Raw genomic sequence first — 26,545 nt, 5'->3', positions numbered from 1 at the left:
GTCATCAAGGCTTTGACAACCAGAAAAGGCAGAGGCAGCAGCGCAGGTCATCGACTCTTTGACAGCCAGAAGAGGCAGAGGCAGCAGCGCAGATCGTCGAGGCTTTGACAGCCAGAAGGGGCTGCGGCAGAAGCACAGGTCATCGAGGCTTTGACAGCCAGAAGGGGCTGCAGCAGCAGCGCAGGTCGTCGAGTCTTTGACAGCCAGAAGAGGCAGAGGCAGCAGCGCAGGTCATCAAGGCTTTGACAACCAGAAAAGGCAGAGGCAGCAGCACAGGTCGTCGAGTCTTTGACAGCCAGAAGAGGCAGAGGCAGCAGCGCAGGTCATCGACTCTTTGACAGCCAGAAGAGGCAGAGGCAGCAGCGCAGATCGTCGAAGCTTTGACAGCCAGAAGGTGCAGGGGCAGCAGCGCAGGTCGTCGAGTCTTTGACAGCCAAAAGAGGCAGAGGCAGCAGCGCAGATCGTCGAAGCTTTGACAGCCAGAAGGGGCTGCGGCAGAAGCACAGGTCATTGAGGCTTTGACAGCCAGAAGGGGCAGTGACATCAGCACAGCTCGTCGAGTCTTTGACAGCCAAAAGAGGCAGAGGCAGCAGCGCAGGTCATCGACTTTTTGACAGCCAGAAGAGGCAGAGGCAGCAGCACAGGTCGTTGAGGATTTGACAGCCAGAAGAGGCAGAGGCAGCAGCACAGGTCGTCGAGTCTTTGACAGCCAAAAGAGGCAGAGGCAGCAGCACAGGTCATCGACTCTTTGACAGCCAGAAGAGGCAGAGGCAGCAGCGCAGATCGTCGAAGCTTTGACAGCCAGAAGAGGCGGAGGCAGCAGCACAGGTCATCGAGGCTTTGACAGCCGGAAGGGGCAGAGGCAGCAGCACAGGTCATCGAAGCTTTGACAGCCAGAAGGGGCTGCAGCAGCAGCGCAGGTCGTTGAGGATTTGACAGCCAGAAGAGGCAGAGGCAGCAGCGCAGGTCATCAAGGCTTTGACAACCAGAAAAGGCAGAGGCAGCAGCACAGGTCATGGAGGCTTTGACAGCCAGAAGGTGCAGGGGCAGGAGCGCAGGTCATCGAGGCTTTGACAGCCAGAAGGTGCAGGGGCAGAAGCACAGGTCATCAAGGCTTTGACAGCCCTAAAAGGCAGACGCAGCAGCGCAGGTGATCGAGGCTTTGCCAGCCAGAAGGGGCAGTGACGTCAGCACAGGTCGTCGAGTCTTTGACAGCCAGAAGAGGCAGAGGCAGCAGCGCTGGTCGTCGAGGCTTTGACAGCCAGAAGAGGCAGAGGCAGCAGCGCAGGTCGTTGAGTCTTTGACAGCCAGAAGAGGCAGAGGCAGCAGCGCAGATTGTCGAAGCTTTGACAGCCAGAAGAGGCAGAGGCAGCAGCGCAGGTCATCGACTCTTTGACAGCCAGAAGAGGCAGAGGCAGCAGCGCAGATCGTCGAAGCTTGGACAGCCAGAAGAGGCAGAGGCAGCAGCGCTGGTCGTCGAGGCTTTGACAGCCAGAATGGGCTGCGGCAGAAGCACAGGTCATCGAGGCTTTGACAGCCAGAAGAGACAGAGGCAGCAGTGCAGGGCATCAACTCTTTGACAGCCAGAAGAGGTAGAGGCAGCAGCGCAGATCGTCGAAGCTTTGACAGCCAGAAGGGGCAGAGGCAGCAGCGCAGGTCATCGAGGCTTTGACAGCCAGAAGGGGCAGTGACATCAGCACAGGTCGTCGTGGCTTTGACAGCCAGAAGAGGCGGAGGCAGCAGCACATTACGTTCATTTTTATTGCCGCCATCCTTCCCATCCACGAAAGTTTAACTCTATTCCATATATCTAGATCTTTTTTAATTTCCTTCCATGTTGTCAAGTAATTATCTTGGATTAAATTTATATTTTTTGTAGTTAGCCAAATTCCCAGATATTTTTTTTTTTTAGCCACCTTAATTCCATTCTGTATCTCTAATTCTTCTCTTTCATCCTTTCCCAGATTCTTAGTCATCATTTTTGTCTTTAATTTATTCAGTTTAAAACCGGATAGTTTGCCATATTCTTCTAATATTTCCAGCACCTTGCTGACACTTTTTTGCGGCTCTTCTAGGGATAGCATCAAATCATCTGCGTAAGCTTTTAATTTATATTCTTTCGTTCCTACTTTAATCCCTCGAATCTCTGGTGTTGCTCTTATTTTACTCGCGATAACCTCTAATACTATGATGAACAAAAGCGGGGAAAGAGGGCAGCCCTGTCTTGTTCCTTTTTCGATTCTAAATGGATTTGTTAAGTTGTTATTTATAATCAATTTGGCAGACTGACTCGAATATACTGCCTTTATTCCTTTCATGAATTCGCCCTCTATCCCTGCCTTTTCCATACTTTTTAATAGGAACGACCATGAGACATTGTCAAATGCCTTCTCTGCGTCGATAAAAATCAGCGCCGCAGGTATCTCATTCTTACACTCCAGATATTCAATGATGTTTATAGTATGTCTTACATTATCTTTAAGAAACCTGTTTAGGAGGAATCCTGCTTGATCTTATGAATTAGATTTGCTAGACACTTTTTAAGTCTGTTTGCCATTACCTCTGCAAAGATTTTGTAGTCATTATTTAATAATAATAATAATAATAATAATTTATTATTTGTACCCCGCCCATCTGGCTGGGTTTCCCCAGCCACTCTGGGCGGCTTCCATAGAAACCAAAAATACACTAAAACATCACAGATTAAAAACTTCCCTGAACAGGGCTGCCTTAAGATGTCTTCTGAATGTCAGGTAGTTATTTATCGCTTTGACATCTGATGGGAGGGCGTTCCACAGGGCAGGCGCCACTACCGAGAAGGCCCTCTGCCTGGTTCCCTGTAGCTTTGCTTCTCGCAATGAGGGAACCGCCAGAAGGCCCTCGGCGCTGGACCTCAGCATCCGGGCAGAACGATGGGGGTGGAGACGCTCCTTCAGGTATACTGGGCCGAGGCCGTTTAGGGCTTTAAAGGTCAACACCAGCACTTTGAATTGTGCTCGGAAACGTACTGGGAGCCAATGTAGGTCTTTCAAGACCGGTGTTATATGGTCTCGGCGGCCGCCCCCAGTCACCAGTCTAGCTGCCGCATTCTGGATTAGTTGTAGTTTCCGAGTCACCTTCAAAGGTAGCCCCACGTAGAGCGCATTGCAGTAGTCCAAGCGGGAGATAACCAGAGCATGCACCACTCTGGCGAGACAGTCCGCGGGCAGGTAGGGTCTCAGCCTGCGTACCAGGTGGAGTTGGTAGACAGCTGCCCTGGACACAGAATTGACCTGCGCCTCCATGGACAGCTGTGAGTCCAAAATGACTCCCAGGCTGCGCACCTGGTCCTTCAGGGGCACAGTTACCCCATTCAGGACCAGGGAGTCCTCCACACCAGCCCGCCCCCTGTCCCCCAAAAACAGTACTTCTGTCTTGTCAGGATTCAACCTCAATCCATTAGCCGCCATCCATCCTCCAACTGCCTCCAGGCACTCACACAGGACCTTCACCGCCTTCACTGGTTCTGATAATAATGATATAGGCCTGTAGTTTTTGATGTTTAATTTATCCGTGTCCGGTTTAGGGATCATCGTGATGTGAGCCTCTTTCCATGACTCTGGTATCTTTCCTCCCCCTAATATTTTATTCATGATATCACATAGCACTGGCGTTAGTTGATTTTCTAATACTTTGTAGTATTTTGCAGACAGTCCATCCGGTCCTGGGGCCTTCCCTAGTTTCATTTTTCTTATCGCATTCTGGATCTCTTCTATTTTTATAGGTTTGTTTAGTTATGGTCTTCCCGCTGCAGTCTTCTAAATATTTTTCTATTTGGTTTAAATCTTCATCTTCCTTTTTATACAGTTTCTCATAAAATTTGAGGAAATTTTCCTTTATTCCTTTTGGATCTTCTATCAATTGCTCCCCTATTTTTATCTTATTTATCACATTTTGTTTTTGCCTTCTTCGCAATTGCCAAGCCAGTAGTTTACCTGTTTTATTAGCTGATTCGAAATATTTTTGCTTCATTAACTTAATTTTCCATTCGATTTCATGATTTGTCAGCATTGAATATTGTGTTTGTAATCAGGTCGTCGAGTCTCTGACAGCCAGAAGAGGCAGAGGCAGAAGCGCAGATCGTCGAAGCTTTGACAGCCAGAACGGGCTGCGGCAGAAGCACAGGTCACCGAGGCTTTGACAGCCAGAAGAGGCAGAGGCAGCAGTGCAGGTCATCGACTCTTTGACAGCCAGAAGAGGCAGAGGCAGAAGCGCAGATCATCAAAGCTTTGACAGCCAGAACGGGCTGCGGCAGAAGCACAGGTCATCGAGGCTTTGACAGCCAGAAGAGGCAGAGGCAGCAGTGCAAGTCATCGACTCTTTGACAGCCAGAAGGGGCAGAGGCAGCAGCACAGGTCATCGAAGCTTTGACAGCCAGAAGGGGCTGCGGCAGCAGCGCAGGTCATCGAGTCTTTGACAGCCAGAAGAGGCAGAGGCAGCAGCGCAGGTCATCGACTCTTTGACAGCCAGAAGAGGCAGAGGCAGCAGCGCAGATCGTCGAAGCTTTGACAGCCAGAAGAGGCAGAGGCAGCAGCGCAGGTCATCGACTCTTTGACAGCCAGAAGAGGCAGAGGCAGCAGCGCAGATCGTCGAAGCTTGGACAGCCAGAAGAGGCAGAGGCAGCAGCGCAGGTCATCGACTCTTTGACAGCCAGAAGAGGCAGAGGCAGAAGCGCAGATCATCGAAGCTTTGACAGCCAGAACGGGCTGCGGCAGAAGCACAGGTCATCGAGGCTTTGACAGCCAGAAGAGGCAGAGGCAGCAGTGCAAGTCATCGACTCTTTGACAGCCAGAAGGGGCAGAGGCAGCAGCACAGGTCATCGAAGCTTTGACAGCCAGAAGGGGCTGCGGCAGCAGCGCAGGTCGTCGAGTCTTTGACAGCCAGAAGAGGCAGAGGCAGCAGTGCAGGTCATCGACTCTTTGACAGCCAGAAGAGGCAGAGGCAGCAGCACAGGTCATCGAAGCTTTGACAGCCAGAAGGGGCTGCAGCAGCAGCGCAGGTCGTCGAGTCTTTGACAGCCAAAAGAGGCAGAGGCAGCAGCGCAGGTCATCGACTCTTTGACAGCCAGAAGAGGCAGAGGCAGCAGCGCAGATCGTCGAAGCTTTGACAGCCAGAAGGGGCTGCGGCAGAAGCACAGGTCATCGAGGCTTTGACAGCCAGAAGGGGCAGTGACATCAGCACAGGGCGTCGAGGCTTTGACAGCCAGAAGAGGCAGAGGCAGCAGCGCAGGTTGTCGTGGCTTTGACAGCCAGAAGGGGCTGCAGCAGCAGCGCAAGTCGTCGAGTCTTTGACAGCCAGAAGAGGCAGAGGCAGCAGCGCAGGTTGTCGAGGCTTTGACAGCCAGAAGGGGCAGAGGCAGCAGCACAGGTCATCGAAGCTTTGACACCAGAAGGGGCTGCGGCAGCAGCGCAGGTCGTCGAGTCTTTGACAGCCAGAAGAGGCAGAGGCAGCAGCGCAGGTCATCAAGGCTTTGACAGCCAGAAAAGGCGGAGGCAGCAGCACAGGTCATGGAGGCTTTGACAGCCAGAAGGGGCTGCGGCAGCAGCGCAGGTGATCGAGGCTTTGCCAGCCAGAAGGGGCAGTGACATCAGCACAGGTCGTCGAGTCTTTGACAGCCAGAAGAGGCAGAGGCAGCAGCGCAGATCTTTGAGGCTTTGACAGCCAGAAGGGGCAGAGGCAGCAGCACAGGTCCTCAAGGCTTTGACAGCCAGAAGAGGCACAGTCAGCAGCGCAGGTCATCGAGGCTTTGACATCCAGAAGAGGCACAGTCAGCAGCGCAGGTCATCGTGGCTTTGACAGTGAGAAGAGGCGGAAGCAGCAGCACAGGTCATCAAGGCTTTGACAGCCAGAAGGGGCAGCGGGAGCAGCGCAGGTCATCGAGTCTTTGTTGTTGTTTTTTATAAAATATTTATTGAGATTTTACAAAAACATAGGTTTACAAAATACAAAGAAGACATATGAAAAGAAAAAGATAAAAAAGAAAACATACAGAAATACATAAAAAATAAAAAATAAAAATAAAAATACAAAATACAAAAAATGAGTAGATAAATAAAAATTAAAAACAAATCGTTTTTTGTAACTTTAAACTCATTAGCTTGTTTCCTTGACCTCTTCACACCTCCCCTTTTTGTATTCCCATTTAAATAATCAAATCAGCAAATCCTTACCCTCTTTTGTTTATCTTAACTCTATATCTTAACATATTATAACTCTATATTTCCATCCATTATCAATTCATTTTTGCATATTCTTATTAACTTTGTTGCTAATGCCACTTATTTTCAATCCAACATCATTTTAGGATTCATTAATTTTACAGTGTTTCTGCAGATAGTCTTTAAATTTCTTCCAATCTTCTTCCACCAACTCTTCTCCCAGGTCTCGGATTCTGCCAGTCATTTCCGCCAATTCCATATAGTCCATCACCTTCATCTGCCACTCTTCCAGGGTGGGTAAATCTTGTGTCTTCCAATTCTTTGCAATAAGTATTCTTGCTGCTGTTGTTGTATACATAAAGAAAGTTCTATCCTTCTTTGGCACCAATTGGCCGACTATGCCCAGGAGAAAGGCCTCTGGTTTCTTCAGGAAGGTATATTTAAATACCTTTTTCATTTCATTATAGATCATCTCCCAGAAAGCCTTAATCTTTGGGCACGTCCACCAAAGGTGAAAGAATGTACCTTCATTTTCTTTACATTTCCAACATTTGTTATCGGGCAAATGATATATTTTTGCAAGCTTGACTGGTGTCATGTACCACCTGTATATCATTTTCATAATATTCTCTCTTAAGGCATTACATGCCGTAAATTTCATACCGGTGGTCCACAACTGTTCCCAGTCAGCAAACATAATGTTGTGACCAATATCTTGTGCCCATTTGATCATAGCAGATTTAACCGTTTCATCCTGCGTATTCCATTTTAACAGCAAGTTGTACATTCTTGAAAGTATCTTAGTTTTGGGATCTAACAGTTCTGTTTCCAATTTTGATTTTTCCACCTGGAAGCCAATTTTTTAATCCAAATTATAGGCCTCTCTTATTTGATAATAATGAAGCCAGTCTCGCACTTTATCTTTTAATTTCTCAAAACTCTGCAATTTCAATTTGTCTCCTTCTTGTTCCAATATTTCCCAATATTTCGGCCATTTGTTGTTGTTTTTAAAGATATTTATTGAAATTTTCAAAAAATAAAGAAAAAACAAAAAAATAAAAATAAAAATAAAAATAAAAAACACACGTATTGTTACATTCCTTTCTTTCAATAACATATTTCCTTGACTTCCCCACACCTCCCCTTCTTGTATTCCAATTCAATTTTTAGTTCAGCAAGTTCTTATCCCCAAATTTTACCTTATTATATTTAAATCCTTTTGGTTAACCAATTTTAACATAAACCTCAGTCTTTATGCATCAGTACTTATTCTTAATATCTTTTTCTAAGATCGACCCCAATTCCCTTTCACGAGTTCCCCATTTTAATATAAGTAACTGTCAGCGCTGCCCAAGGTCCCAGCTCACACAAGACCAACGCTGCTTCTTGCTCAAGTTCAAAAGTCTTTATTGAAGTTCAGTCTCATTTCCAGACGTGCAGCGCGCAACGCTACATCTATCCGTCAGATCATAGAAGTCCCATCTGAATCTCCGCCCCCCTGACACCAGCTTAAGATTCTAGCTTTACTCCACCTCTTCCTCTGTTCCTTCTTTCTCTGGGTCCTTCTGCTAGTCGGAGTCTCTGCCCTCCGAGATTCTTCTGACGCTGATTCTCCCGACTCCTCCTCCCCCCTCTTTCGGGCTTTAGGACCTGGCTCCCAATCCGGGTTTTCTGCTGTCCCGCGCTCCTCCACATTTGAACTTGGCGCGCGCGCGCAGCCTCCCACTTTCCTTCTGACCGTTACACTTGTGTCACTGCTCCCCCTTTCGGGGAGGCTAGCTGGACCTGCCCTTCCCTCCGTCTCCCCACTCCCCGATGGAGGAGACGCTGGTCCTGACTCCCATGCCTCTTCTCCCCCACTGTGCTCTGGTGGGGGAACTGGCCCTACTTCTCCGCTACTCCTTTGGGACTCCCCTCTGGTTCCCTGTTTATGGATCGTCCCCTCTGGGATTCGCCTCGCCCTTACCATAGGCGCCCCCTCCTGGGAATCTTCTGATTCGCTGGAGAAGCTCATGGAATCTCTCGGTCCACTGTCATATTCCCCTACGCTCCCCTCTGATTCCTCTCCTCCGCTCTCTATTTGCTCTCTCCCCTGCTCTTCTGCTCCTGAGCCTCTGACAGTAACAAAACAAAGTATATAAAAACAAAGTATAATTGTACAGCCTTTGGATACCCAAAACCCCACTCCCCACCTTTCCCGGTTTCAAGCTCCAACAAATGTCCATCAGTCTATCTGCTGTCAGCCTGGTGATCTCACATCCGAGGCTCTTAAGTCTCTCTCATTTCCTCTCTGCCGGTTTTTTTGGTAGTCCTTTATATTAAACACTAAATCTCAGAGAAGCTCTGTCCCAATAAGGTCCATGTTTCTTCCAGCCAGACCTCCATATTTAAAATTGTAGTCCAAATCTTGTTTCTTACTTCTTTTAAGTCCAAATGTCCCAGAAACTCCAGCTTCCACTTTAGTCAGGTTTGTAATCCATAAGTCTTCAGATCTCCACATGAGGAGATCTCTCCATTCCTCATTCTTCCATTCAAACCAGATTTTCATAATCTCATTCTTCTTTTCCTTTATATCCATCTTAGCAGGCCTCTGGCTCTCCTTAATCATCTGCGGCATTATAGCTCCTCCTTCCTTTCCCTCTAAATTATCATGTATCTCTTTCCCCACTTTCTCAAATTTATCGGATTTCTTTTCTTGTTCAGCTGCAAAATTTTTTAGCTTAGATACAAAATCTTTTTGTTCTGATACAAAGACTTGAGTCAAGTCCCTTCCAGTTTCAGCAAGATTATTTACTGTTTCATTCAATGTTGTAACATTTATAGCCAAAACATTGCTTTGTTCTTGGAATTTTCCCAGAAGAAGAAAGGTCTTTTCCAGTTCAATCAGTATTTTTCCACTTACAGCCATTCTTGTAATGTCCCAGAGCCCCCTCTAGAGGAGTTCTGGTTACGTAGTATTCCTTCCAGTTCCAATCCAAAAGTCAATATAACTTTTTCTCTTTATTTTCAACAATTTATTACCTGAATGTAACAAATATAACCAGCCGAGGCAACAGAAACAAAGTTCTCTTTTTCCCCCAGCTTTGACAGCTAGTTTGACAGCTGTCAAAATCTTCTATGTCTCTTCAACAGGCTCTCTCACGAATCACTCCCGGGTCCTGGGGGGGGGTGGCAGTTCCACTCTCAAAATTAGCTCTTATCCTCCAGCAAAGTCACTTATACTGCCAAAACGTGAAATTAATTACTTTTATCCTCTCAAGAAGAAGGTGTTCTCTCAACCTTAGTTATCTAGTCCTTGCTTTAAAATGTTTACAAGACGGGGAGACGGACTTCCTCTTTGCGCCTTCCCCGCTCGTGCCAAATCCAAAAAAGAAATTTTAAGTCCAATTTCTGTATTACTCACGGGTTGTTACTTTTAGTCCAAATGTTCAAAGGAAGAAGTCAGCACTCTCCGACCATGGCATGCGACTTCACTCCGTAGGGGAAGCAGTCGACTCACAGCACCTTCGCGGGTCGGGGGGCGCAAATGGTGCCCGCCGAGTCACCAGGTCCACAGGCTTCAGCACCTGTGGTTTCTGAGGGTCCCCGCGTCGCCGCCGCGGCAGGACCCGTCCCCTACTGAGCAGATTCCCTCCGGAGCTCGGAGGGAATCCGCCATTAGCCGTTCGCGCTAACCCGGAAGTCCAATTTGGCCTCCATATTGAGCTTTTTCTGAGCCTTCGCTTCCATTGGTGACAACCACCTTGGGGTTTTATTTTCCAGTAAATCTTTGTAACTTATCCAGACATTGAACAATGCTTTCCTGACAATATGGATTTTAAATGCTTTATGTGCTTTAACCTTGTCATACCACAAATATGCATGCCATCCAAAAACGTTAAAACCTTCTAGGTCCAAAATGTCTGTGTTCTCAAGAAGCAGCCAGTCTTTCAACCAGCAGAATGCTGCTGATTCATAGTAAAGTTTAAGGTCTGGCAGGGCAAATCCGCCTCTTTCCTTTGCGTCAGTTAATATTTTAAATTTTATTCTAGGCTTCTTGCCCTGCCAGACAAATTTAAAAATGTCTTTCTGCCACTTCTTGAAACAGTCCATCTTGTCCAAAATTTGCAATGACTGAAACAGAAATAACATTTTTGGCAATACATTCATCTTTATAGCTGCAATTCGACCCAACAAGGAAAGCTTCAAATTTGACCATATTTCCAAATCTTTTTTCACTTCTATCCAACATTTCTCATAGTTATCTTTAAATAAATTTAAATTCTTAGCAGTCATATTAACCCCCAAATATTTTACTTTCTTAACTAATGTTAAACCTGTCTCCTTCTGAAACCTCTCTTTCTCAATTGGTGTAAATTTTTTCTCAAGCACTTTAGTTTTTGACTTGTTCGGCTTAAATCCTGCCACATGACCAAATTCTTGAATCAATTCTAATACTCTTTTCGTACTAGATTCTGGCTCCTGTAACGTCAAAACTAGGTCATCTGCAAAAGCTTTCAATTTGTATTGTTTAGCTCCGACCTGAATACCTTCAATCAGACGGTCCCTTCTAATCATATTCAGCAAAACCTCCAGAACCGAAATAAAAAGCAATGGGGAAATTAGGCAGCCTTGTCGTGTCCCTTTCTCTATATTAAATTCCTGTGTCATCACATTATTGACTATTAACTTAGCCTTTTGTTCTGAGTAAATTGCACTTATACCATTTTCAAACCCTTGGCCCACCCCCATTCCCTGAATATTTTTCTTCATAAAATTCCAAGAAATATTATCAAAGGCTTTTTCCGCATCTATAAAAATTAAAACTGCTTTGGTATTGATGTTCACTTGCAGCTTCTCCAAAATGTTAATTATGTTCCTCGTATTGTCAGACAGATGTCGACCTGGGAGAAAGCCGGCTTAATCTTTATGTATCTCTTCAACTAATACCTTTTTTAATCTGTTAGCCAAGATATCAGCAAAAATTTTGTAATCCACATTAAGCAGGGATATGGGGCGGTAGTTCTTGAGTTGTGTCTTTTCAGACTCAGTTTTCGGTATAAGTGTAATGTAAGCTTCCTTCCACAACTCTGGCGCCTTTTCCCCCTCCAAAATTTCATTACAGACCTCCTTTAGTGGCTGAATTAACCACTCTTTCAAAGATCTATAGTATTTGGAGGTTAGACCATCCGGCCCTGGAGATTTACCCAACTGCATGTTCTGAATGGCACCTTCTACCTCCTGTTCTGTAATTTTGTAGTTCAACATTATCTTATTTTCTTGAGAGATTTTTTTATAATCCATTTGTTCTTAAAAATTGGCCTAAATCAGTCTCTTTCTGTGGCCCTTGTGTGTATAGTTGTTTAAAATATCTCTGGAAGCACTTTATAATCCCCAATGGATTAGGTCATCGAGTCTTTGACAGCAGAAGAGGCAGAGTCAGCAGCGCAGGTCATCGAGGCTTTGACCGCCAGAAGGGGCAGAGTCAGCAGCGTAGATCGTTCAGGCTTTGACAGCCAGAAGGGGCAGAGGCAGCAGCATAGGTCGTCGCGGCTTTGACAGCCAGAAGAGGCGGAGGCAGCAGCGCAGGTCATCGAGGCTTTGAGAGCCAGAAGGGGCAGAGGCAGCAGCGCAGGTCGTCAAGGCTTTGACAGCCAGAAGGGACAGCAGTGGCAGCGCAGGTCATCAAGTCTTTGACAGCCAGAAAAGCCAGAACCAGAGGCAGCAGCACAGGTCATCGAGGCTTTGACAACCAGAAGGGCCAGCAGCAGCAGCACAGGTCGTCGAGGCTTTGACAGCCAGAAGGGGCAGCAGCAACAGCGCAGGTCGTCAAGGCTTTGACAGCCAGAAGGGGCAGCGGCAGCAGCGCAGGTCGTTGAGGCTTTGACAGCCAGAAGGGGCAGCGGCAGCAGCGCAGGTCGTCAAGGCTTTGACAGCCAGAAGAGGCAGAAGCAGCAGCACAGGTCGTCGAGGCTTTGACAACCAGAAGGGCCAGCGGCAGCAGCACAGGTCGTCGAGGCTTTGACAGCCAGAAGGGGCAACGGCAGCAGCGCAGGTCATCGAGGCTTTTACAGCCAGAAGAGGCAGAGGCAGCAGCGCAGGTCGTCGAGGCTTTGACAGCCAGAAGAGGTGGAGGCAGCAGCGCAGGTCGTCGAGGCTTTGACAGCCAGAAAAGCCAGAGCCAAAGGCAGCACCGCAGGTCACCGAGGCTTTGACAACCAGAAGGGCCAGCGGCAGCAGCGCAGGTCATCGAGGCTTTTACAGCCAGAAGAGGCAGAGGCAGCAGCGCAGGTCGTCGAGGCTTTGACAGCCAGAAGAGGCGGAGGCAGCAGCGCAGGTCGTCGAGGCTTTGACAGCCAGAAAAGCCAAAGCCAGAGGCAGCAGCACAGATCGTCAAGGATTTGACAACCAGAAGGGGCTGCGGCAGCAGCGCAGATCGTTGAGGCTTTGAAAGCCAGACGGGGCAGCGGCAGCAGCGCAGGTCGTCGAGACTTTGACAGCCAGAAGGGGCTGCGGCAGCAGCGCAGGTCATCAAGGCTTTGACAGCCAGAAGAGGCAGAGGCAGCAGCGCAGATCGTCGATGCTTTGACAGCCAGAAGAGGCGGAGGCAGCAGTGCAGGTCATCGAGGCTTTGACAGCCAAAAGAGGCAGAAGCAGCAGCACAGGTCATCGAGGCTTTGACAGTCAGAAGGGGCAGCGGCAGCAGCGCAGGTCGTCAAGGCTTTGACAGCCAGAAGGGGCAGCGGCGGCAGCGCAGGTCGTCAAGTCTTTGACAGCCAGAAGAGGCAGAAGCAGCAGCACAGGTCGTCGAGGCTTTGACAGCCAGAAAAGGAAGAGGCAGCAGCGCAGGTTGTTGAGGCTTTGACAGCCAGAAAAGCCAGAGGCAGCAGCGCAGGTCATCGAGGCTTTGACAGCCAGAAGAGGCGGAGGCAGCAGCGCAGGTCATCGAGGCTTTGACATCCAGAAGAGGCACAGGCAGCAGCGCAGGTCATCGAGGCTTTGACAGCCAGAAGAGGCGTATATTACACTTATACCGAAAACAGAGACTGAAAAGACCCAGCTTAAGAACTACCGCCCTATATCGTTACTTAATGTGGATTACAAAATTTTTGCTGATATTCTGGCCAAGAGATTGAAAAAAGTATTGATGGAAGAGATTCATAGAGACCAAGCGGGCTTTCTCCCGGGAAGACATTTGTCTGATAATCTGAGGAACATAATTGATATTTTGGAAAAATTAGAAGTGAATATAAACACTAATGCAGTTCTGATATTTGTGGACGCGGAGAAAGCCTTTGACAATATCTCTTGGAGTGTTATGAAAAAGAACCTACAGGGGATGGGGGTAGGCCAAGGTTTTGAAAATGGTATAGGTGCAATATATTCTGAACAAAAGGCTAAATTAATAGTAAATAATGTGGTGACGGAAGAATTTAAGATAGAAAAAGGGACACGACAGGGGTGCCCAATCTCCCCATTGCTTTTTATATCGGTCCTGGAGGTTCTGCTGAATATGATTAGAAGGGACCGGTTGGTTAAAGGTATACAGGTCGGAGCCAAACAGTACAAATTGAGAGCATTTGCAGATGATTTAGTATTAACGTTACAGGAGCCAGAATCTAGTACTAAAAGGGTTTTAGAACTAATTCAAGAATTTGGTCAAATGGCAGGATTTAAATTGAACAAGTCAAAAACTAAGGTTTTAGAATGCTGTTTTTGTTTCAAACACTGCAAATCGTGGACAAGAAAATGATATACAGGTGGTACATGAGACCAGTCAAGCTTGCAAAAATATATCATTTGCCCGATAACAAATGTTGGAAATGTAAAGAAAATGAAGGTACATTCTTTCACCTTTGGTGGACGTGCCCAAAGATTAAGGCTTTCTGGGAAATGATTTATAATGAAATGAAAAAGGTATTTAAATATACCTTCCTGAAGAAACCAGAGGCCTTTCTCCTGGGCATAGTCGGCCAATTGGTGCCAAAGAAGGACAGAACTTTCTTCATGTATGCAACAACAGCAGCAAGAATACTTATTGCAAAGTATTGGAAGACACAAGATTTACCCACTTTGGAAGAATGGCAGATGAAGATGATGGACTATATGGGACTGGCAGATATGACTGGCAGAATCCGGGACCAGGGAGAAGAGGCGGTGGAAGAAGATTGGAAGAAATTTAAAGACTATTTACAGAAATATTGCAAAATTAATGAATGTTAGAATGATGTTGGATAGAAATTAAGTGGTTTCCAGCTGTAATGCTTTAAGAATATGGAAGAAGGGTATAATTAGGTAAAAAAAAACAAACTAAAATGGTGTTGGATTGGAAATAAGTGGTATTGGCAACAAAGTTAATAAGAATATGCAAAAATGAATTGATAATGTATGAAAATACTGAGTTATAAAATGTTAAGTTATAGAGATAAGATAAATGAAAGAGGGTAAGGATTTGCTGATTTGATTATTTAAATGGGAATACAAGAAGGGGAGGTGTGAGGAAGTCAAAGAAACAAGCAAATGAGTTTTATGTTATGAAAAATAATTGTTTTTAATTTTTCTTGTTGTTTCTGTATGTTTTATTTATCTTTTTATTTTTAATTTTTTCTCTTTTATTATTATGTGTTTTTGTATATTTGTCTTTGTAAAATCTTAATAAATATTTCTTAAAAAAAAAAGGAAGAGGCAGCAGCGCAGATCGTCGAGGCTTTGACAGCCAGAAGGGGCAGCGGAAGCAACACAGGTCATCGAGGCTTTCATAGCCAGAAGAGGCAGAGGCAGCAGCACAGGTCATCGAGGCTTTGACAGCCAGAAGGGGTAGCGGCAGCAGCGCAGGTCGTAGTGGCTTTGACAGCGAGAAGAGGCGGAGGCAGCAGCACAGGTCGTTGAGGCTTTGACAGCCAGAAGAGGCACAGGCAGCAGCGCAGGTCATCGAGGCTTTGACAGCCAGAAGAGGCAGAGGCAGCAGCGCAGATCGTTCAGGCTTTGACAGCCAGAAGGGGCAGCGGCAGTAGCATAGGTCGTCACGGCTTTGAAAGCCAGAAGAGGCAGAGACAGCAGCGCAGATCGTCAAGGCTTTGACAACCAGAAGGGGCTGCGGCAGCAACGCAGGCCATCGAGGCTTTGACAGCCAGAAAAGGAAGAGGCAGCAGCGCAGGTCATCGAGGCTTTGACAGCCAGAAGAGGCGGAGGCAGCAGCGCAGGTCATCGAGGCTTTGACAACTAGAAGGGGCTGCGGCAGCAACGCAGGTCATTGAGGCTTTGACAGCTAGAAAAGGAAGAGGCAGCAGCACAGGTCGTCGAGGCTTTGACAGCCAGACGGGGCAGCAGCAGCAGCGCTGGTCATCGTGGCTTTGACAGCCAGAAGAGGCGGAGGCAGCAGCGCTGGTCATCGAGGCTTTGACCGCCAGAAGGGGCAGCGGCGGCAGGGCAGGTCGTCAAGTCTTTGACAGCCAGAAAAGGAAGAGGGAGCAGCGCAGGTCGTCGAGGCTTTGACAGCCAGAAAAGCCAGAGGCAGCAGCGCAGGTAATCGAGGCTTTGACAGCCATAAAAGGCGGAGGCAGCAGCGCAGGTCATCGAGGCTTTGACATCCAGAAGAGGCACAGTCAGCAGCGCAGGTCGTCGAGTCTTTGACAGCCAGAAGAGGCAGAGGCAGCAGCATAGATCGTCGAGGCTTTGACAGCCAGGAGGGGCTGCGGCAGCAGCACAGGTCATCGAGGCTTTGACAGCCAGAAAAGGAAGAGGCAGCAGCATAGGTCATCGAGGCTTTGACAGCCAGAAGGGGCAGTGGCAGCAGCACAGGTCATTGAGGCTTTGACAGCCAGAAAAGGAAGAGGCAGCAGCACAGGTCGTCGAGGCTTTGACAGCCAGACGGGGCAGCAGCAGCAGCGCTGGTCATCGTGGCTTTGACCGCCAGAAGGGGCAGTGGCGGCAGCGCAGGTCGTCAAGTCTTTGACAGCCAGAAAAGGAAGAGGCAGCAGAGCAGGTCGTCGAGGCTTTGACAGCCAGAAAAGCCAGAGGCAGCAGCGCAGGTAATCGAGGCTTTGATAGCCATAAAAGGCGGAGGCAGCAGCGCAGGTCATCGAGGCTTTGACATCCAGAAGAGGCACAGTCAGCAGTGCAGGTCGTCGAGTCTTTGACAGACAGAAGAAGCAGAGGCAGCAGCATAGGTCGTCGAGGCTTTGACAGCCAGAAGGGGCTGTGGCAGCAGCACAGGACATCGAGGCTTTGACAGCCAGAAAAGGAAGAGGCAGCAGCACAGGTCGTCGAGGCTTTGACAGCCAGACGGGGCAGCAGCAGCAGCGCAGGTCGTCGAGGCTTTGACAGCCAGAAAAGCCAGAGGTAGCAGCACAGGACATCGAGGCTTTGACAGCCATAAAAGGCGGAGGCAGCAGCGCAGTTCATCGAGGCTTTGACATCCAGAAGAGGCACAGTCAGCAGCACAGGTCGTCGAGTCATTGACAGCCAGAAGAGGCAGCGGCAGCAGCGCAGTTTGTCAAGGCTTTGACAGCCAGAAGAGGCGGAGGCAGCAGCGCAGTTTGTCAAGGCTTTGATAGCCAGAAGAGCCAGAGGCAGCAACGCAGATTGTCGAGGCTTTGACAGCCAGAAGTGGCAGCGGCAGCAGCGCAGGTCGTCGTGGCTTTGACAGCGAGAAGAGGTGGAGGCTGCAGCACAGGTCATCAAGGCTTTGACAGCCAGAAGGGGCAGCGGCAGCAGCGCAGGTCGTCGAGTCTTTGACAGCCAGAAGAGGCAGAGGCAGCAGCACAGGTCGTCGAGGCTTTGACAGCCATAAGAGGCGGAGGCAGCAGCGCAGGTCATCGAGGCTTTGACAGCCATAAGAGGCGGAGGCAGTAACGCAGGTCATCGAGGCTTTGACAGCCAGAAGGGGCAGCGGCAGCAGCACAGGTCATCAAGGCTTTGACAGCCAGAAGAGGCGGAGGCAGCAGCGCAGGTCATCAAGGCTTTGACAGCCAGAAGGGGCAGCGGCTGCAGCGCAGGTCATCGAGTCTTTGACAGCCAGAAGAGGCAGTGGCAGCAGCACAGGTCATTGAGGCTTTGACAGCCAGAAATGGAAGAGGCAGCAGCACAGGTCGTCGAGACTTTGACAGCCAGACCGGGCAGCAGCAGCAGCGCAGGTCATCGTGGCTTTGACAGCCAGAAGGGGATGCGGAAGCAGCGCAGGTCATCAAGGCTTTGACAGCCAGAAGGGGCAGCGGCAGCAGCGCAGGTCGTCGAGTCTTTGACAGCCATAAGAGGCGGAGGCAGCAGCGCAGGTCATCGAGGCTTTGACAGCCAGAAGGGGCAGTGGCAGCAGCACAGGTCATTGAAGCTTTGACAGCCAGAAATGGAAGAGGCAGCAGCACTGGTCGTCGAGACTTTGACAGCCATAAAAGGCGGAGGCAGCAGCGCAGGTCATCGAGGCTTTGACAGCCAGAAGAGGCAGCGGCGGCAGCACAGGTCGTCGAGTCTTTGACAGCCAGAAGAGGCAGAGGCAGCAGCGCAGGTCGTCGAGGCTTTGACAGCCAGAAAAGCCAGAGGCAGCAGCGCAGGTAATCGAGGCTTTGACAGCCATAAAAGGCGGAGGCAGCAGCGCAGGTCATCGAGGCTTTGACATCCAGAAGCGGCACAGTCAGCAGTGCAGGTCGTCGAGGCTTTGACAGCCAGAAGGGGCTGTGGCAGCAGCACAGGACATCGAGGCTTTGACAGCCAGAAGGGGCTGTGGCAGCAGCACAGGTCGTCGAGGCTTTGACAGCCAGACGGGGCAGCAGCAGCAGCGCTGGTCATCGTGGCTTTGACCGCCAGAAGGGGCAGCGGCGGCAGCGCAGGTCGTCAAGTCTTTGACAGCCAGAAGAGGCGGAGGCAGCAGCGCAGGTCATCGAGGCTTTGACAGCCAGAAGGGGCTGTGGCAGCAGCACAGGACATCGAGGCTTTGACAGCCAGAAGGGGCTGTGGCAGCAGCACAGGTCGTCGAGGCTTTGACAGCCAGACGGGGCAGCAGCAGCAGCGCTGGTCATCGTGGCTTTGACCGCCAGAAGGGGCAGTGGCGGCAGCGCAGGTCGTCAAGTCTTTGACAGCCAGAAAAGGAAGAGGCAGCAGCGCAGGTCGTCGAGGCTTTGACAGCCAGAAAAGCCAGAGGCAGCAGCGCAGGTAATCGAGGCTTTGACAGCCATAAAAGGCGGAGGCAGCAGCGCAGGTCATCGAGGCTTTGACATCCAGAAGAGGCACAGTCAGCAGCGCAGGTCGTCGAGTCATTGACAGCCAGAAGAGGCAGCGGCAGCAGCGCAGTTTGTCAAGGCTTTGACAGCCAGAAGAGGCGGAGGCAGCAGCGCAGGTCATCGAGGCTTTGACAGCCAGAAGGGGCTGCGGCAGCAGCATAGGTCGTCGAGTCTTTGACAGCAAGAAGGGGCTGCGGCAGCAGCACAGGTCATAAAGGCTTTGATAGCCAGAAGAGCCAGAGGCAGCAACGCAGATTGTCGAGGCTTTGACAGCCAGAAGGGGCAGCGGCAGCAGCGCAGGTCGTCGTGGCTTTGACAGCGAGAAGAGGTGGAGGCTGCAGCACAGGTCATCAAGGCTTTGACAGCCAGAAGGGGCAGCGGCAGCAGCGCAGGTCGTCGAGGCTTTGACAGCCATAAGAGGCGGAGGCAGCAGCGCAGGTCATCGAGGCTTTGACAGCCATAAGATGCGGAGGCAGTAACGCAGGTCATCAAGGCTTTGACAGCCAGAAGGGGCAGCGGCTGCAGCGCAGGTCATCGAGTCTTTGACAGCCAGAAGAGGCAGAGGGAGCAGCATACGTCATCGAGGCTTTGACAGCCAGAAGGGGCAGTGGCAGCAGCACAGGTCGTCGAGACTTTGACAGCCAGAAGAGGCGGAGGCAGCAGCCCTGGTCATCGAGGCTTTGACCGCCAGAAGGGGCTGCGGAAGCAGCGCAGGTCATCAAGGCTTTGACAGCCAGAAGGGGCAGCGGCAGCAGCGCAGGTCGTCAAGTCTTTGACAGCCATAAGAGGCGGAGGCAGCAGCGCAGGTCATCGAGGCAGCGGCAGCAGCGCAGGTCGTCGTGGCTTTGACAGCCAGAAGAGGCGGAGGCAGCAGCCCTGGTCATCGAGGCTTTGACCACCAGAAGGGGCAGCGGCAGCAGCGCAGGTCATCGAGTCTTTGACAGCCATAAGAGGCGGAGGCAGCAGCGCAGGTCATTGAGGCTTTCACAGGGAGAAGAGGCGGAGGCAGCAGCACAGGTCATCAAGGCTTTGACAGCCGGAAGGGGCAGCGGCAGCAGCGCAGGTCGTCGAGTCTTTGACAGCCAGAAGAGGCAGAGGCAGCAGCACAGGTCGTCGAGGCTTTGACAGCCATAAGAGGCGGAGGCAGCAGCGCAGGTCATTGACGCTTTGACAGCCAGAAGAGGCGGAGGCAGCAGCGCAGGTCATCAAGGCTTTGACAACCAGAAGGGGCAGTGGCTGCAGCGCAGGTCATCGAGTCTTTGACAGCCAGAAGAGGCAGAGGCAGCAGCATAGGTCATCGAGGCTTTGACAGCCAGAAGGGGCAGTGGCAGCAGCACAGGTCATTGAGGCTTTGACAGCCAGAAAAGGAAGAGGCAGCAGCACAGGTCGTCGAGGCTTTGACAGCCAGACGGGGCAGCAGCAGCAGCGCTGGTCATCGTGGCTTTGACAGCCAGAAGAGGCGGAGGCAGCAGCGCTGGTCATCGAGGCTTTGACCGCCAGAAGGGGCTGCGGAAGCAGAGCAGGTCATCAAGGCTTTGACAGCCAGAAGGGGCAGCGGCAGCAGTGCCGGTCGTCGAGTCTTTGACAGCCAGAAGAGGCGGAGGCAGCAGTGCAGGTCATCGAGGCTTTGACAGCCAAAAGAGGCAGAGGCAGCAGCATAGATCGCCGAGGCTTTGACAGCCAGAAGGGGCAGCGGCAGCAGCACAGGTCATTGAGGCTTTGACAGCCAGAAGAGGCAGAGGCAGCAGCGCAGATCGTCAATGCTTTGACAGCCAGACAAGGCAGCGGCAGCAGCGCAGGTCGTCGTGGCTTTGACAGCCAGAAGGGGAAGTGGCAGCAGCACAGATCGTCGAGGCTTTGACAGCTAGAAGAGACGGAGGCAGCAGCGCAGGTCATCGAGGCTTTGACCGCCAGAAGAGGCAGAGTAAGCAGCGTAGATCGTTCAGGCTTTGACAGCAAGAAGGGGCAGCGGCAGCAGCATAGGTCGTAGCGGCTTTGAAACCCAAAAGAGGCAGAGGCAGCAGCACAGGTCTTCGAGGCTTTGACAGCCAGAAGTGGCAGCGCCGGCAGCGCAGGTCGTCAAGACTTTGACAGCCAGAAGTGGCAGCGGCTGCAGCGCAGGTCATCGAGTCTTTGACAGCAAGAAGAGGCAGAGGGAGCAGCATAGGTCATCGAGGCTTTGACAGCCAGAAGGGGCAGTGGCAGCAGCACAGGTCATTGAGGCTTTGACAGCCAGAAATGGAAGAGGCAGCAGCACAGGTCGTCGAGACTTTGACAGCCAGACCGGGCAGCAGCAGCAGCGCAGGTCATCGTGGCTTTGACAGCCAGAAGAGGCGGAGGCAGCTGCACAGGTCGTCGAGGCTTTCACAGCCCGAAGAGGCAGCGGCAGCAGCGCAGTTTGTCAAGTCTTTGACAGCCAGAAGAGGCAGAGGCAGCAGCACAGGTTGTCGAGGCTTTGACAGCGTGAAGGGGCTGCGGCAGCAGCACAGGTCATCGATGCTTTGACAGCCAGAAGAGGCAGAGGCCGCAACGCAGATTGTCGAGGCTTTGACAGCCAGACGGGGCAGCGGCAGCAGTGCAGGTCGTCGTGGCTTTGACAGCCAGAAGAGGCAGAGGCAGCAGTGCAGGTCATCGAGGCTTTGACAGCCAAAAGAGGCGGAGGCAGCAGCACAGGTCTTCGAGGCTTTGACAGCCAGAAGAGGCAGAGGCAGCAACGCAGATTGTCGAGGCTTTGACAGCCAGAAGGGGCAGCGGCAGCAGCGCAGGTCGTCGTGGCTTTGACTGCAAGAAGACGCGGAGGCAGCAGCGCAGGTCATCAAGGCTTTGACAGCCAGAAGAGGCACAGGCAGCAGCGCAGATCATCGAGTCTTTGACAGCCAGAAGTGGCAGAAGCAGCAGCACAGGTCGTCGAGGCTTTGACAGCCAGAAGGAGCTGCAGCAGCAGCACAGGTCCTCGAGGCTTTGACAGCCAGAGGAGGCAGAGTCAGCAACCCAGATTGTCGAGGCTTTGAGAGCCAGAAGGGGCAGCGGCAGCAGCACAGGTCGTCGTGGCTTTGACAGCCAGAAGAGGCGGAGGCAGCAGTGCAGGTCATTGAGGCTTTGACAGCCGAAATAGGCAGAGGCAGAAGTACCAGTCGTCGAGTCTTTGACAGCCAGAAGGGGCAGAGGCAGCAGCGTAGATCGTTCAGGCTTCGACAGCCGGACGGGGCAGCGGCTGCAGCATAGGTCGTCGCGGCTTTGACAGCCAGAAGGGGCAGCGGCAGCAGCGCAGGTCGTCGAGGCTTTGACAGCTAGAAGATGCGGATGCAGCAGCGCAGGTCGTCGAGGCTTTGACAGCCAGAAAAGCCAGAGGCAGCAGCACAGGTCGTTGAGGCTTTGACAGCCATAAGAGGCGGAGGCAGCAGCGTAGATCGTTCAGGCTTTGACAGGCAGAAGGGGCAGCGGCAGCAGCACAGGTCGTCGAGCCTTTGACAGCCAGAAGAGGCAGGTGCAGCAGCATAGGTCGTCTCGGCTTTGACAGCCAGAAAGGGCAGCGGCAGCAGCACAGGTCGTCTCACCGTCAGATCCTAAGTGACACCAGATAAAGTCAAGCAACATTTATGGACTCAAGCCTGATATTCACCTGAGAAGGTGGTGCCTTGTTTTGACCCCCAGGCTTGTTGTGACCCATGGAAGGTATAGAGCTGCCGCCCCCCCTTATCAGACAACAAATATCACGTATTTCATAAGCATATAATGTCATGGTTTTACAGTTGGAGTGTGAGCTCAGTTTCTAAAAAGCACCTCTTGAACGGGTTATTTTGTTTTTTGTTTTTTTATAAATATTTATTAAGTTTTCCAATTTTATGCAAATACAAAAAGAAAAAGAAAAAGAAAAATATTGAAAACAAATCAATTTCAATAACAATTTTTTTGAACGGGTTATTTTGGGATTGATTCAGGTTGGCCCCCAAAGCAGCTCACTTCAGTTCAATGGTCTCCAGCAAGAAGCACCCAGCCACGCATGACCCCTCCTGCCCCTTCTCATCCCAAACTGGCCGCAGCAGAAGCTAGACTGGTGCTTCCATTTGGAACTATGGAGTTCTCCGGTGGTTTCTGGTGGGCCTGGACCCCGCATTCCAACCTCTGGGGCCGGGCATGGCCCTCCCAATCTAATTTGCCTCTGCTCTTCACAGTCAGGTACATTTTGGTGGGAAAGGGAAGGAAGGAGTATGAGCTGGTTGGAATCATGCTGAACCAAATGCATCCTAAGCTGGGTCTGAACTGCAGGAGGGTTTGGACCTGGCTCATAAAGAGCATGAGATGAGGCTTGAAACTGGAGAAATCTCTTCAGTTCAAAGACTTAGTGGCCTCAATAAATAAATGAAAAAAGCTTATTTGGACGAGCAAAGGATGATGATGATGATTATTATTATTATTATTATTATTATTATTATTATGTCTCCCCACCCCGATACATAGTGGAACAAAGAGAAAAAAAGATATATAATAAACCAGCAGACACACATAAATCAATCTTTAAAGCAGGCAAAAATAAATACATATGAACTTATACCAGCTTTAAGGTGTTTCCAATAGTACATATAAAAATGTAATTTTAAGAAAAATCTTAGCCTTCCAAAGGTGAAGACTTGTCCATCCATTAACGGAATACCTGTATGATTGCTGCCTGCAGTAACTTGCGCGCTAGGTCATGGAAGTGTCTGTATCAGAGTCGGACATCCCCTAAGTTGGAGCAAAGCCACTGTAAGTGCATCTTTTATTATGTATACATTCATCTTCTATCAAAAAAATATTGTCCATATATATTAGACATGATAGCAGTGAATGCAGCTGAAGTTGTACAATTAAATAAAAAATGTGTAAATGCTAAAGAACATTTGACAGTTAAATTGCGAGGAATAAAGAAACCATTAGAAACATTAGAACAGGCATTCCCTTTTTCCAGTTCCTACCTCCAAGTAAAACGCCATGCCGATGGCTCTCTTCTTATTGTTTGGACAGCACATATATTCGCGTGCCAATCGGGCAATCCTCTTGTACTGTTCAGTTGAGGAGGTGAACAAGGTCCTGAAACATAAGAGTAAGAGACAAAGGATTCACAAGCCTGAAGCTGGCAGGAAGAACCGCTCAGCGTTCCTGCACAACAACCACCACCACCAGGTTACTGTGGTGCCCCGCAAGACGAACGCCTCGCAAGACGAAAAACCCGCTAGACGAAAGGGTTTTCCGTTTTGGAGGCGCTTCGCAAAACGAATTTCCCTATGGGCTTCCTTCGCAAGACGAAAGCCCATAGGGAAATCTCCAGGACAGCGGGGAAGCGCAGCGCGTCTTCCCCACTGTCCTCGGACCTCCTCCGAAGGCTGGCGGTGGGGCGGAGAGACCTCCTCTCTCCGCCCCACCGGCAGCCTTCAGAAGGCTGCTCCGAAGGCTGGCGGCGGGAGGAGGTCTCTCGGCCCCACCGGTAGCCTTCGGAAGGCTGCTCCGAAGGCTGGCGGTGGGGCGGAGAGACCTTCTCCCCGCGCCAGCCTTCGGATGGCTGTCCTGAAGACTTGCGGTGGGAGGAGGGTTTTCCTTCCCACCGCCAACATTCAGAATGCTGTTCTGAATGTTGACGGTGGGGAGGAAAAACCCTCCTCCCACCGCAAGCCCCGGGAACAGAGGAGAAGCGCTGCGCGCCTTCCCCTCTGTTCCCGTACCTGTCCTGAAGGCTTGCAGTGGGGAGAAAAGCCCTTTTCCGCACCGCCAGCCTGGCAAGTGGTCTCCATAGGAACGCATTAATTGATTTTCAATGCATTCCTATGGGAAACCGTGCTTCGCAAGATGAAAAACTCGCAAGAAGAAAAAACTTGCGGAACAAATTAATTTCGTCTTGCGAGGCACCACTGTACTTGAACGCTGAGCAGAGCCTCCCGCCTGCATTCGCTCCATAAGACGCACACACATTTCCCCTTACTTTTTAGGAGGGGAAAATTGCGTCTTATAGAGTGAACAATATGGTACATTTTCTGAAATAAATAAGAAGTTTATCCCCATTTCCCCAGAAAGCAGGCCTTGCTCTTCATGCCTCACCTGCCAGTCCTTTTCACCTTCTTACCTTGCCAGAAGACGAATGCCTTCGAAAAAGCTTTCTGGACTTGACAGCATATCCCAGCAGCCCAAAACCTCAAATTCGTCAAGGTATTCAACACGCCCAATCAGTTGTTTCAGGGCCTGCACAGCGGTCCTGAGTCAAGTGAAGGAATTAAGAATATTATATTTTAAAAATTTGTATACTGCCCTTCACCCGTAGATCTCCGGGCAGTTCACAACATAAAAATGCAAGTTAAAAAGCACAAAATACAGAATAAAAACAAGAACCAAAGCAAACCAATAACTCCTCTCCCTCCAACAAACACAGTTGAAAGGGCATAGGAGGTTAATCTGCCAATGGCCTGATTGAAGAGGACCATTTTTGCCTGGCATCTAAAGGCACCTGGCAAGCCTCCCTGAGGAGAGCAACCCACTAATGGGGAGCCACCACAGAAAAGGCCCCTTCTTGTGTGGAGGAGGCACGTGAAGAGGGGCTTCCGATGATGAGCGCAAGGTCTGGGTAGGTTCATCTGGGGAGTTTTAGGTCCTTGACATCTTGCAGTCCAACCCCAACCATCACCCCCTGCAGCCTCCCCCATGTTTCCAGCACAAGCGGCAACCTTTCGGCTGTGATGGAGACTTAAGGTTTCATGACACGTGAGTCCACCACACCCAAATCAGCCCATCGTACGGGAGAGTCTCCAACATCCTCTCCCATCCTAGGGTCCTTCAGATGTTTTGGGCTACAACTCCCATCTTCAGTCCAGTTGTGCTGGCTGGGGCTGGTGGGAGTTGTGGTCCAAAGCGACTGAAGAGCACAGGGGTTGGGGAAGCCTGGGTCTCCTAGCTATCTAACCTAAGCAGAACCTCCTTGTCCAAATGAAGCCTATCTCTTGGGGGAGGGCTGAGCCATCACCGCTATGGGTCAGAGAGAGAAGGGAGGGCCCCCCCAAATGCATTAGCAGGTCCCTTACGTCAGCGGATCGAGATGCAAAGAGGGCTCCGGGATTAGACTTGTCGCCCTCGAACCTCTTCTTCTCGCCTCATGGACAAAACAGATCCGAGTGCTAAGTGCAAACAGCAGGTGGTGGAACTTGCTCTTCAGGATACCTGCAGCCTCAGGCAACGACAGGATATGACACAGAGCGTTGGTAGCCTGGAGGGACAAGGACAGGAGAACGGCATTCAGCAGAGGTCATCGTCAGATCAAGATCTCAGACGCGACTCAGAGCCCCGGTCCATCTCACTCAGTGTTGTCTACACTGACTAGCAGTGGCTGTCCAGGGTTTCAGGCGAGGGACTCCCCGACATGGAGATGCTGGGGCCCTTCTGCATACAAAGCAGGTGCTCACAGGATGGACCACTTATTAAGATGCACCCCCCTCCCAGCAAGAAGCCCCCAGCCCCATCCAGCTCCCATGCAAAACAATCCAGGAGAGAGAAACTGAGTGGTTTTGTACCGCCATTGGCATTTGAGAAGTGCTGCGTCGCCTGGAAGTGACTTCCGCTTTGGGGTCTTCATCCTGCAGCCTTTTCAGGAGGGGTCTCAGCAGCTTGACGCTGGAATACGGATCGGTGACCAACGACTTCCAGATCGTTGCGGCACTTCTGCAATTTTTCAAAACAGAATTTTTCCTTTTTCCTTTTCTTAAAAAAAGTCAGGCCTTTGATATTTTCTTTATATTGCACATACATTAGCAAAGAAAGAAACCACAACTCGGAGCACAATTTTTTGCAAATACGAAATTCAATATCATCAGAGCTGCCCAAGGTCCCAGCTCACAAAGGACCAACGCTGCTTCGTTGTTAAGTACAAAAGTCTTTATTGAAGTTCAGTTTCACTTCCAGAGCCGCAGCGCGCAGCTCTACGTCTCAACTGTCAGACCGCTGATGCTCCGTCTGAGTCTCCTCCCCCCTGGCACCAATTTAAGATTCTAGCCTTACTCCACCTCTTCCTCAGTTCCTTCCGCCTCTGGTTCCGCCTGGCCGTTGGGGTCTCGCCCTTTCTAGACTCTTCTGACGCTGAGTCCCCTGAGCCTTCCCCCTCCCTCCGGCGGGCTTTAGGAGCTGGCTCCCCATCCG

General features: G+C 50.4%; 1 protein-coding gene across 1 annotated transcript in view; it reads right to left on the bottom strand.

The window, feature by feature from the left end:
* Nucleotides 1-23,346: 23,346 nt before the first annotated feature.
* Nucleotides 23,347-26,545, bottom strand: part of LOC128413489 (uncharacterized) — a gene marked incomplete at its 3' end in the record, with an annotated part of 68,369 nt that continues 65,170 nt past the window's right edge. Inside the window, exons 13-15 of the mRNA XM_053387489.1 lie at nt 25,924-26,071; nt 25,438-25,619; nt 23,347-23,461 (exon numbers count right to left, since the gene is read on the bottom strand). Of these exons, the coding sequence (XP_053243464.1) occupies nt 23,347-23,461; nt 25,438-25,619; nt 25,924-26,071 (445 nt within the window). The remainder of the gene's footprint in view (nt 23,462-25,437; nt 25,620-25,923; nt 26,072-26,545) is intronic.

The sequence above is a fragment of the Podarcis raffonei genome, chromosome 5 (genome assembly GCF_027172205.1).
Source record: "Podarcis raffonei isolate rPodRaf1 chromosome 5, rPodRaf1.pri, whole genome shotgun sequence".
In the NCBI taxonomy this organism is placed as follows: Eukaryota; Metazoa; Chordata; class Lepidosauria; order Squamata; family Lacertidae; genus Podarcis; species Podarcis raffonei.
Note: the sequence above shows the minus strand (reverse complement) of the source record. Positions and strands in the feature narration are given on the sequence as shown.